The sequence below is a fragment of the Suricata suricatta genome, chromosome 14 (assembly GCF_006229205.1).
Source record: "Suricata suricatta isolate VVHF042 chromosome 14, meerkat_22Aug2017_6uvM2_HiC, whole genome shotgun sequence".
Lineage (NCBI taxonomy): Eukaryota > Metazoa > Chordata > Mammalia > Carnivora > Herpestidae > Suricata > Suricata suricatta.
The window spans coordinates 35,834,839-35,848,068 of NC_043713.1; the positions used below are offsets into that span (position 1 = coordinate 35,834,839).

The following is a 13,230-nucleotide window of genomic DNA, read 5'->3' on the forward strand; positions in this document are numbered from 1 at the left end:
CTCTCAGCATGGATCCACTGCATTGGTGAAGTCTGTGAGCCCGAGTTTATAAGCCCGTAATAATAAATGCCCTTTGCTTTTGCATGCGTGACTCGGTCTCCCTGGCGTCTCTGGTTTTGGGGGATGATATTGAAATCTTGGGCATAACATGATCAAGCAAACAAAAAACATATTTGATGTCCACTTGGTCCAAAGAAAGTTCTTGAACACTGCTTTTCAAAAGATAAGAATTCCTGTGGTTTTTTTATGAATCTTTCTTGAAGTTTGTATAATATTTAGAATGTGACAGTATCTGTTTCTTTTATGAACTATCATAGTACTATGTCAAAACATATGGATTTGTCACACATCATGTCATTGTCATGTCAAAATGCTAGATTATGGGATTTCTGAAATTAATATTTAATTTTATAAGGAATACGTGAAACCATTCTTGTAAAAAATGAAAACAATAGAAACATAGCTTAAGGGCTCTGATTTTGATCCTCTCTTTGACATCACTATTACTGTAGTGTGAATTCTTCCAGACTTTTTGCCATACATTTACATACTTATGAATTCATATAAAATATACATTTTTTATATTAAGAAATAAACGAATGTACTGTATTTTTCCCTCTGGAACTTAAAAAAATAACCCTCTGATCCACCACTGGATTTATTACTCTTTTGAACTGCTGCATGTACTCTGTAATATTCAGGATTACAATTTTCAGCCATTTATCTGTTGTGAATGTCCCATCTCTTTAGGGTTAGTGAGACAGGAGAAAAAACTAGCATACAGCCCCTTGGGCAAGCATGTGATTTCCATAGCACTGATAGCAAACCCCACTCCTTTCCAGGCCGCGACCCAAGCTGCACACCACCACGTGCCTCCCTTGCGCTAGCTTTGACCCCTCCCTTCCGCTTAGGGGTCCCGCCACTTGGCCTCGCCTCTTCCGAGGGCGGGGCGTGGGTCGCTGTGACGTCACTGCCGGCTGGACGCCATCTTGCTGGTTTGCGGCCGGTCTTGGATGTGGCGGCAGCCGCGGTGAGGGCGTGGGGAAGGGTGGGGTGAGGGGGCGAGGCCGCGGCGCGGGCGGCGAAACTCTCCTCCCCTCAGCCCCACCGCGTGGGACGGCGTGAACTCGGTGTCGGAGGGATGTCAGCCTTCTCTGAGGCGGCGCTGGAGAAGAAGCTGTCGGAGTTGAGCAACTCGCAGCAGAGCGTGCAAACCTTGTCCCTGTGGCTCATCCACCACCGCAAGCACTCCCGGCCCATCGTTACTGTGTGGGAGCGGGAGCTGCGTAAAGGTGAGTCGCCTCGCCACCCGGCCCGTTCCCTGGTGCCGCCGGGACCCCTCTCCCCGCGAGCCCCACTTCCCCAGCGACCCCAGCTCCCCGCTGCCCGGCACCGCCCTGCCCTGCGTGCCCGGCTTCCTGGCGGCGGTGGCCCGCCGGCTTGGCGGAGCCGTGTGCGCTGCGCTTTCCGCAGAACCTGCGGTGAGTAGGTATTGTTGCATAAGGAATGAAGGATTAAAACAGAACAAAACAGAACCCCTTCTGGTTTAACACAGAGGCAGTAAGCAGGAGCTCAGGACCCTGCCTCTAATTAGGGCCAGAAATGCAGGCAGTCGGGTATTTTTTTCATTCTGTAGGTTATAATGGAGGGGAAAGGTGAGAAAAGGTAGGAGAGTGGAAAGGAGAAGATTGGTATGCGGATGGGAGTTAATTCCATCATTTCTCTAACACATCAACTCAGTCTTGAAAAATTAATAGAGGTGTCCGAATTTTAGAATTGGTGAATCTAAAATTTCCTCCATGCCTGATGCAATGAAGGAACCCTGAATTTGTAGATTTTAGAGGACTAGCATTCGGCGAATTTATTAATTTCTGGATTGCGGTTGCCTCTCCTGAAAATAAGGGAGTTACATTGCGTGACCTAAAGTCTTTTCTTGCTCTATGATTATATACTTTGAGGGCAGCGTGTTTGTGTTGCAAAACATGAGTCCTGTAAATGAAGTTAACTTTTTTGAGCAGTAGTCTGCTCTCGTGAAATATTCAGAATCATTTCACTTCTGCAGAGCAACCTTATCTGTAAGAATTGATTGTATGTCAGTGAGACTAAAAAGAAAAAAATTCATTTGCTTAGGGTCTGGGTTTGCACCGTAATTCTTTATTCATTCAAGAATGTGCACTTTTCGTTATTGCTTCAGACATTCTCGTGCATCGATACGATGGGTATTTATTAATTAGAGATTTTAACAGCCATTATTAATCAAAATGGGTGCTTGATCCATATGAAAGCTGTATGATGTGATGTATTAATATGAGAGCCAGAATGTGGCATTGGCTTTAGGGAATGGAAACGAACTGTCCTTTGCTTAGGAGAAATGGACCTTAGAGCCGAATTTTTCAGTTCATATGTGTGTATGTGTATTGGTGCTCAGGGAGGAATTCATCTTAGGTGAGTGGCCAGAAAGGTTTGAGAAACATAGATACAAAGGTCTGGAAAATAGCTGAACTTTGAGAAGGAAGTAGTTGCCTTTGCTCTTACACTAGATTTCAAAATAAGCAATAGGCTTATACTTTTTTGGGGATAGAAGAAAGTATTAGAAACACGTATAATCAATAAAGGATTGGTACCCAGACTATTTTAAGAACTACCACAAATCAATTGAAAAACGGCAGTACTATTAAAGGTGTTCACATGAGTGGAAACCTGAAAAGCCAATAAATGATACTTTAAACTTACTGATCAGTTTGCAAGAATTGGTGAAGATGAGGAACAGGAACTTTCCTACACTGCTGGTTGAAGTGTAAAAAGGAGATAAACTCCTTGACTTCCTAATGAGGTTGAAGGTATATATCCTTTGACATAGCAGTTCTCCTTCTAGGAATGTATTTTAGAAACTAATGCCTGTGATCAAGAAATTATGTTTATTGTAGCTTCTTAGTAACAAAATTAGAAACAGCTGAAACCTCTCATTAGTTAGACTATGGACAAATATATTGAAATGTTCATGGAATATAATACTGACCAGCAGTTTTCATGAGTGGATGAGAGCTCCATGAAACAACATCACTGAATTAAAAAAACAAAAACAAACAATCAAAATGTTGAGTCAAGAAAACAAGGTGCAGAACAGTATGCCCTTAGGTGAAGTTTGAAAACATGCAAAAACAGTACTCTGCTTCGTTCACAGATACCTGTAGTTACAGTTAGAAAAACAGGCGTGGTAATGATGAACATCACATTGCAAGATAGTGGCTACCCTAAGGGAGAGAGGAAGTGAAAATGGATCTGTTATCTTATACTTCATATATTTTTTTAAACATCTGATACATGTAGGAAAATGATAAGATGTGCTATTAACTGGATTTGCGGTTATTTCCATACTTTTAAATGCTTCATAATTAGAAAAACATTAAAGGCATATAAATAGATACTGTAGGAGGAGAGTGGTGTTGGGTGATGATGATGATGGTGGTGGTGGTGGTGGTGGTGATCACGCTGCTGCTGCAGTTTTGTTTGGTCTCGGGTTATCTGCCAGAAGCTTCCTTTCCTTGACATGACTGTACCTTTCTAGGGCAGAGCCTTTATGTTCCCCCAGCTTTGCAGTGTTTTGCTCATCAACTTTTTTTGGGGTTGTGTTTATTTTTGAGAGATAGAGAAAGCGCATGCGCACAATTTGGGGAGGGGCAGAGAGAGAGGGAGACACAGATTTCAAAGCCTTCTCCAGGCTCTGAGCTGTCAGCAGGGATGTCTGCTGGATGCAGGGCTTGAACTCACAAAGTGGGAAATCATGACCTGAGCCGGAAGTCAGACTCTTGACTGACTAAGCCATCCCTGGGCCCCTCATTGACTTTAGCATTCTCCATGGCCTGTAGTATAATGATAATGAGAGTAGTTGACCTGAATATCAGCATTGTTTTAGCCATCTTACTGTGATATTGTGAATCCTCACATAATCTCTACAAAATAAATATTTATAAAAGGAATTGGTCAAATTTGAAATAAAGAAGTCAATAAATAAAAACAGTAAAACATTTTGTATTATGCTTGGCATTCTTTAGGTTTCTTGAAGTGTTTAAAGAAGATAAATGTAACATTAGTAGGAAAAATTACTGTTCAAAATATAAGAATCAGTAGATAAAATGGTAATGTCACACATGGTAATTATTCAGTTATGAAGATTTCCTTTCTGGGGTGGGGCCAAAAAGAGAATTTCTGTTTGGAGGTATATATTCCAAGGCCTTTATAAAGATTACAAGGTAGCCATGTTTTCCCTGAGAAATGTGATAGAATGTAACCAAAAAATGTAAGCAAGGATTTTGTTTTGTAACAGCTTTATTGAGATACAATTGGCATGTCATACAATTCACTCATTTAAAGTGTACAGTTCAGTGGTTCTTAGTGTTTCATAAAGTTGTGAGACCACCACCACAATCAATTTTAGAACATTTTCATCGCCCAAAAAGAAACCCTGTGCCTTTTATTTAGCCTTTATCCCCCCAAGCCCTCCACTTTCCCCAGCCTCAGGCCACCGTTATTTACTTTGTCTCTATAGATTTGCCTATTAGTATTTCACTTAATGGAAGTATACAACATGTCATCTTTTGTGATTGATCTCCTGTGATTAGTATAACATTTTCCAAGCTCATCTGTGTTGTAGCATTTTTCATTCCTTTTTATGGCCAAATAATAATCCATTATAAGGAATTATCCATTCATCAGTTGATAAGATTTTGGTTATTTCCACTTTTTGCTATTATGAATAATATTACTATGACCATTTGCTTACAGATTTTTGTGTGGATGTGTTTTCATATTTTTTGAATACATACCTGTCGATATAGTTGCTAGGTCATACAGAAACTCTGTTTAACCTTCTGAAGAACTGCCAGACTTTTCCACAGTGACTGCTTCATACACTCCTACCAGAAATGTATGAGGATCCAATTTTTCTACATCTCTGCCAACACTTGTTTTACCTGTCTTTTTTTATAGCCAACCTGTTGGGTATAAAGTGTGTATGATTGTGGTTTTCTTATGCATTTCCATGATGGCTAAGGATATTGAGTGTGTTTACATGTGCTCATGGCTATTTGTATGTTGTCTTTGGAGAAATGTTTGTTCAGATCTTTGCCCATTTTTACATTTTTTTTAATGTTTGTTTAATTTTGAGGAGGGGGAGGGGAGGAGCAGAGAGAGAGAGAGAGAGAGAGAGAGAGAGAGAGAGAGAGAGAGACACACACACACACACACACACACACACACACACACACACACACACGCGCGCGCGCGCGCGCATCCCAGGCAGGCTCCAGGCTCTGAGCTGTTAGCACAGAACCCAACTCATGAACTGCGAGATTATGACCTGAGCTAAAGTTGGACGCTTAACCAACCAAGCCACCCAGAGGCCCCAAATTGATTTCATGTTAATGTAAAATAACATTTAGTAAAAGATAACAACCTCCTAAAAATATTAAGGGTTGGAGTGACTTACATTTTTGCAAATCTTTATATCAGTCTTAATTGAAATCAGCTGGATCCTAATGTCTGCCTTTGCATTTACTCTTGCCATATTGTATATCACATGACCTCTGAAATACACTACACATGTAAGAGAACTAGGCTGAAAAAGGCAAATAATGTCAAAGAAAAAAAGAGTAAATAATGTCTTGTTATTATTGTGAAAATAGTTCTGACTTCATAGACCCCATGAAAACATCTTGGGAATCCCCAGGGATCCACAGTCCATATCCTGAGAACTAATCCTGTAAATTGGTAGTTGGATCAAGAGGCTAGGACACATCATTGCTGAAAGCAGACATTGCTTCCTTAGGCAGACCTGTTCCTTCCAAAATATTAATTCCTGTCCTCAGTGTGAACTTTAACAGAATTTATGAAATTTCCCCTTTGTCTTATTTTTTTAGGTTATTTTTCCTGTGACATTGCTTTTTAAAGAAATTGTTCATTTGATATTTTTGCTGTGGCAAAATTTTGTTTAAGCAAATTACCCATAAATTTCTGATAAAAAAAGGTGTGCTTCTAGATTAAGGAAATATAGTATGATAATCCATAGTTTTCGGGTGTGTTTTTGGATGAAATAATTTTTCATTTGAAATTATCAGTAAGTTATTCTGTTGGTTTCCCTTATTCCCTAAATACCTATTAAGGGAGCTTCTGCTCTGTTTCCAAATAAGGAGGATGCAGCAGGTAAGAGACACATAGCTCTCTTCATGGAGCTTACGTATTAGTCAGGGAAATGGACTCTACTAAATTAGTAACTCCACTGTGATACAAAGGAAAAATGTAACTGGTAAGCCAGGTAGTCAGGGAAAGCTTCTTTGACTTGAGATTTGAAATATGAGTAGAATTTACAAGGAACTATACAAAATATATGGACAATTTTTACTGTTGCTTTAATTGTTTGTGGTTTTATGTAGAATAAATGTTACTTGATATTGTAAATACAACATTTCAGTTCATGATTCCTTTCTAGAATGAAGTAGGATAATAAAGTAAACATTGTAAATTTCTAATGTTTTATGTTTACAAAGAAATTTAAGTGATTTAAGATATCTATATAGATATATAGGTATTTTATTTTTGAGAGAGAGAGAGAGAGACAGAGCCTGAGTGGGGGAGGGGCAGAGGGAGGAGACACAGAATCAAGCAGGCTCCAGACTCTGAGCTGTCAGCACAGAGCCTGACACGGGGCTTGAACCTGTGCACATTGAGATCATGACCTGAGCTGAAGTAACTGACTGAGCTACCCGGCACCCCTAAGATACATATTTTAATGTTTGTTTATTTTAAGAGAAAGACTCGGGACTTGATCTCACAAACTGTGAGATCATGACCTGAGCTGAAATCAAGAGTTGAACACTTAACTGACTGAGCCCCCCATGCACCCCTAAGATATTTAAAAATTTTATGCATATAAAATGCATTAAGAGGGTTATAATGATGAATTATTTAGTTACCTTGTTGTCATCTAGGTTTTTTGTCATTTTTGGTTCTGTAGCATACCTCGTGGCTGCTATTAGGTACCTATAATCTTCTTTTATAGTTTTTCCTTAGTCCTTTCTTTAATAACTGAGAAATTAAGTGAAAACTTTACTGTGCTTACATTAGGTGCTTGGACTTTGCTGGTGTATTACAGAGCAGATATATCTTAGTAGTAACATGCACAATGTAAAATTCAAAAGGGGAAAAAAGCTTACAAAGAGGGTTAAGACTCCTTCCATTATTCTTCTCCTTTACCCACAGATTTTCCCCAGCTAAAATCAATTTAACAATTTATTTTTTCAGAATTTTCTATGTATATATAGTCATATATATTTTTTCCTTGTTTTTTCCTTTTAATGTATCTTTCATATTGTTACATATGTGTAAAAATGGTGTTACCTCATTAAAAAAAATTACTGCATTGTATTCTGTTTTTTGGATGCACCAAAATTTATAACTGTTTCTTTATTGATGAATGTTTAAGATGGATCTGTTTTTTAATCATAATATTTATAAATATTATATTACTAAATATTCTAGTTTTTTTCTTAATGGTGTTTGCAAACTTAAGAGACCATGATAGAAATGGTTAGGCATTAGTGTATTGCACCATTTTCTTTTAAGTTCATTTTTATCTCCACTTATTTGATATGTCTTTTATCATAAATTAAGTTTTTATATGTATTTGGCATATTTCTAAACTATTCCTTCTGTTTCATTTGTGTGTCTACTTATGTACCACTATCCTGTTCTTTGTTTTCATATCTGGTAAGACATCTCCCCACCCACTCCTTTCCTACTCTGCCCCCTGCAAATTGATCTTTTAACTCTAGAATCAACTTGTCATTTACGGGGGAGACCATTTTGGTGTTTTGGGAGCTACATTTCAGTTTATACATTAGCTTAAAGAGAATTCACATCTTTTTAATGGCACATCATCTTAGGTTGAGAACCATGCAGTCTTACTCTAAATGTATTTATTATAATTCTTTAAATAAGTGGTTCTGAAACTTATTTAGATGTCAGTTCTTGATATTTTATAAAGGTTTGTAAAGACTGTTGTGCAGGGCACAGTTAAAATAACTTTGTGCCAGCAGTATCTTGTTTAATTCTAGCACAGACTAATAGAAGGGTATGTCAAAGGATTAAGCCACATTTTGGAAAGAGACTTAAAACTGAAAAAAATGTTTTTTTGTAAGCTGAGAAAATGGCTTGCCTTGGTTGATTTTTGTGCTGGCATGCTTTGGAACATCCAAGGAACATCTTCAGGAGTGTGACTTAAAATCCTTATCTCTTCAGCAGTCTTCATTTCATTAGTATTTGCACAAATCGTAATGTGTACTGTATTCTGTTTTATATATTATTTTTTAAAATAAATGAAATTTATTTGGGTAGTCAAGGACCATATTTTTGCTGATCAGAAAATTCAGTTTTCTTAGAGTATCATGATGTATTACCTTGAATAGCACTTAATGATGGTTAATTTTATGTGCCATGATGACTGGGCCTTGAGATGTTGGGCCATACAGTATGTTTGTGCAGTAATTTCTGGAAATTAACATCTGAATGTGTAGACTGAGTAAAGCAGATTGCCCTCTAATGTCTGTTGACCTCCATCAGTTGGAGGCATGAATAGAACAAAAATGCTGACCATCCTGTGAGTAAGAAGGAACCCTTCCTGCCTGACCTTTCGTTCTTGCCTTTGGACTCAAACTGAAACATGGACTCTTCCTGGGTCTGGAGCTGCTTTCGGGATGGAACCACACCGTCAGCTCTCATGGGTCTCCAGCTTGCTCACTGCAGGTCTTGGGACTTGTCAGTGTCCATAATCTTATAAACTACGTCCTTTTAATAAATATTATCTCTTTACACGTATATATACACACATTTTATTGGTTATGTTTTTCTGGAGAACCCTCAGCAATATAGCAACTTTATCTGGATTTACTAGCATTTAATTAGTAATACTGTCGACTATAGATACGAATGGTGGATTTAATCCAAGTAAGTCACTGTTTGAGAATTTTTAAAAAAGTAGTTGATTTAAGAATTTCTATGTGCTATAATTAGCATGTAGTTACAGCACATAGAAATTCTTAATGACTAAAAATAATTTTATTTTATGTGTTTCTAATTTGGTGTTTTAGGTGTTAAGTGTACTTTCTACCATCAATGTGCTGATGACTCTTAGTGATCCCTTTTTATTTTTCCTCCCGTTTCAGTGTTGTTACTGAATGTATTTCTTGAGCACTACAGACTAACCTTGCATAAAGCAACCATTTATGTCATTGTTACCCACTCTCATCCTACTGGTGCTCTTTGGCTTTCCTGTTTTAGTGAAAGATATTACTGTCCACCAGTTGCCTAAGCTCAGAACTTTTAAGTTTGGCTTTGTATCTCCTGGCCATGCGTGCCTCACCTTCATCTACTTTGTTGCTATTTTAGCACTGTCTCTACTGCCCACATCTTCATCTCTCACTAACACCTTGCAGTAGCCTCCCATCTAATTTCCTTGTGTTTAGCCTCTTCACCCATCCACTTGTCCTCCTTACTAATGTTAACATAGAATTACCATATGACCCAGTAGTTCCACTTTAGGTATATGTTCAAAAGAGTTGAAATATTCAAGGATTCAAACATAATATTTTACAAGAATGCTTATAGCAGTACTATTCATAGTACCCAAAAGGTGGAACAACCTGAATGTCCATCAATGGATGAATCAATTTATGTGGTGAAATGGAATTAATGCCATAGAGTAATGTTCAGCAGTTAAATAAAAAGGAAAGAAAAGCTAATTCTGCCACAATGTGAATAAACTGCAAAAACATGTGAAGTGAAAGAAACCAGACACAAAAGGTAACATTTTATGATTCTATTCATATGAAATATTCCGTGTAGATAAATCCAGAGAGATATTAAATGGTTGTCAGGAGCTGGGGGAGGGGAGGAATGGAGACTGGATGACTGTTTAATGGGTCTGAGGTCGCCTGGGAGCATGACAAAAATGTTTTGGAACTAAATACCGTGTAGGTGATGGTTATGGAACTTTGTGAATGCACTAACTGCTGCTGAATTAGACACTTTAACGTGGCTAATTTTGTTACATAATTTCTCCTCAAAAAAAAGGTCATATAAACACCTTCCATTTTTATGTGTCTTTGTGCTTTTATATACTCCTCTTCTACTTCTACTCTGTCTCCTAGCATCCAGGCTCTGGTGTCTACTCCTCTCTTCAGCTTCCCTTAGTCTCCAGGAAGACTTAATTATACATCTATAGTCCCTAATCCTTTATTGGGGGTGAGGTTTTTTGGGAATAAAAATTCCAGTTAATTTCCTATCGTCTAGTTTGAATTGATACTAACTTATCTTCAATAGCATACAAAAACTACTCCTATACAGCTGTCTCCTCCTTTTATGTTATTACTGTCACAAGTTATATCTTTATAAGTTGTGTGCCCATGAAAAGATTTAAAATTACTGTTTTATATATTTGTCTTTTAAGTCATATAGGAAACAAAAAGAGGCTTACAGATCAAAACATCAGTTCATACTGGCTTTTATATTTAGTTATCTAGTTACCTTTACTGATGATCTTTATTATATGCTTCTAGTTACTATCTAACATCCTTTCATTTCAGCCTGCAGGAGTCTCTTTAGCATTTCTTGTAGGACAGATCTACTAGTGATAAAATCCTTCAGCTTTTGTTTAGGTTAATATGTCTTATTTTCTCTTTGAGTACTGATAGTTTTGCCAGATATCTTTCAGCATTTTTTTAAACATGGCATCTTTTAGCCTCTGTAGTTTCTGGTAAGTTGGCTGTCCTTATTACTCAATCATACTGAGTCTCCTTTGTACACAAAAGTGAGTCATTTCTTGCTGTTTTCAAAATTGTTTGTCTTAAAGTTTGATTATGTGTCTCAATGTGGGTCTCTTTGAGTTTATCCTACTTAGAGTTCATTGAGATCCTTGGATTTGTAGATTTATGTCTTTCCTAGATTTGGGGACATTTTTGTCCGTTGTTTCTTCAGATATTCTTTATGCTCCCTCCTCTCTTCTGGGATTCCTGTAATGTATATGTTTGTTGTATTGATGGTGTGCCCCAGAACCCTTAGGACTGTTCATTTATCTTCATTCTTTTTCTTCTCTCCAAACTCCCATGTCAATGGTCTTCTGTTCAAATTTGTTGGGTCTTCTAACTCTGACATCAAGTACTTGCTACTGTCTTAAAGTACTTACCATATTGTATTTTAATGGTTCTGTGCTGAGTTTCTTATTACTGGAGGACTGAGCCAATTTGTTGCCTCAGCATCTAGCACGAAGTAGTCAGTAAATACGTGATGAGTTACTGAATGAATGTTGAAAAGTATGTAGAATTTGAGATTTTTAGAGCTTGGAAGGAGTATTAAAGAATGTTTTGTTTTTAAACAGTTTCTTTTAAAGATAGTGCCTGATTTAGGCACTTCCAGTATTTTAATACAGATAATGAATTCCAGTTATGAACATTTACGGTATTGAGAAAGGCTTGGAGATTTTCCAGCATTTTCAGTCTGTCATACTGTTCTGCTTTTCCCTTACTTGTCAGTCCTTAGAGTAGTGGTTCTTATTTTTTTTTTAAATTTTTTTTAAATTTATTTTTGATACAGAGAGAGACAGAGCATGAGAAGGGGAGGGGCAGAGAGAGAAGGAGACACAGAACTGGAAGCAGGCTCCAGGCTCTGAGCTGTTAGCACAGAGCCTGATGCGGGGCTTGAACCCACGAACGTGAGATCTGACCTGAGCCGAAGTCAGAGGCTTAACCGACTGAGCCACCCAGGCGCCCCGAGTAGTGGTTCTTAAAGGGAATTCTTTTTAGGGAATGTATGAGTCCACAAGATGAGAATTCTTTTCATAATGGTTCTAAGATATTTCCCCTCTTTTGGCTATGTTGACATTTGCTGTGATAGTGTAAAAAGCAGGTGTGGGTGAAAATAGGTAGTGCCTAAATATTAATCAAGGCAGAGGGACCACTCTACTAAAATTTATTGTACGTTTCACATCACATTCACAGCTAAAAAAAAATACCACTTTCCTGACTGCTTATCAAAGCGAAGCACATTACTCATTTTGTTATATCTTGACCCTTGAGTGCATGACTGTGTGTGGACACACATGCACATTTCTTTATTGTAGTAAAGTATATGTAACATAAAATTTAATGTTTAAAAAATTTTTTTAATGTTTATTTTATTTTTGAGAGAGAAAGACACAGAGCCCTAGTGGGGGAGGGGCAGAGAGAGAGGAAGACACAGAATCTGAAGCAGGCTCCAGGCTCCAGGCTCTGAGCTGTCAGCACAGAGCCTGATGCGGGGCTCGAACTCATGAACCATGACCTGAGCCGAAGTTGGCCGCCCAACTGACTGAGCCACCCAGGCACCCCTACATTTACCATTTTAACCATTTTTTAAGAAAATGTACAGTTCAGTGGCATTATGTACTTTGACATTGTTTTACAACTGGCATCACCATCCATTCCAGACCTTTTTTCATTTTCCCAAACTGAAACTCCAGACCCATTAAAAAATAACTCCCGGTTCTCTCCTCTTACAGCCCCTGGCAACCACCCTTCTATACTCTGTCTATACTCTGTCTTCTATACTCTGACTATTGTCACGTAAGTGAAGAACTTGTGATTTGTTTTGTGTTTATGTGTGTGTGTGTGTGTGTGTTCTGGCTTATTGAACTTAGCATATTCTCATTGTTCATCCATATTGTAGCATATGTCATACTTTCTAAACTTTTTTGGGCTGAATAGTTTTCCATGGTATGTATATGCTGTATTTTATTTGTTCATCTGTTGATGACAGTAGAGTTGCTTCCACCTGGTGGCTATTGTGTATAATGCTGTTATGAACAATGGGTGTATAAATATCTGTTTGAATTACTTCATTTCTTTTTAGTAAGTATGTAGCCAGAAGTGGAATTGCTGGGTCATAATGATAATTCTACGTTTAATTGTTTGAGGAACCACTATACTGTTTTCCATGGCAGTTGCAGCATCTTACATTTCCACTTGCCATGTACCATGGTCCTAATTTCTGCTCATCATTGCCAATGCTTGTTATTTTTTGAAAATAATCTTAATGAACATGGAGTGGTATCTGCTTGTGGTTTTAATTTGTATTTCCATAATGACTTGTGATTATAAGAATTTATTTCTGGACTCAGTATTTTATTTTTTCCTTTTTTTAAAA

General features: G+C 37.8%; 1 protein-coding gene across 3 annotated transcripts in view; it reads left to right on the forward strand.

The window, feature by feature from the left end:
• Nucleotides 1-987: 987 nt before the first annotated feature.
• RPRD1A (regulation of nuclear pre-mRNA domain containing 1A) overlaps nt 988-13,230 on the forward strand; it is a 65,866-nt gene continuing 53,623 nt past the window's right edge. For all 3 annotated transcript variants that reach the window (XR_003902460.1, XM_029921967.1, XM_029921968.1), the window contains exon 1: nt 988-1,292. Coding sequence is in view for 2 of the 3 variants with exons in the window: in XM_029921967.1 (XP_029777827.1) it covers nt 1,142-1,292 (151 nt within the window). In the remaining variant the exon portion in view is untranslated. The remainder of the gene's footprint in view (nt 1,293-13,230) is intronic.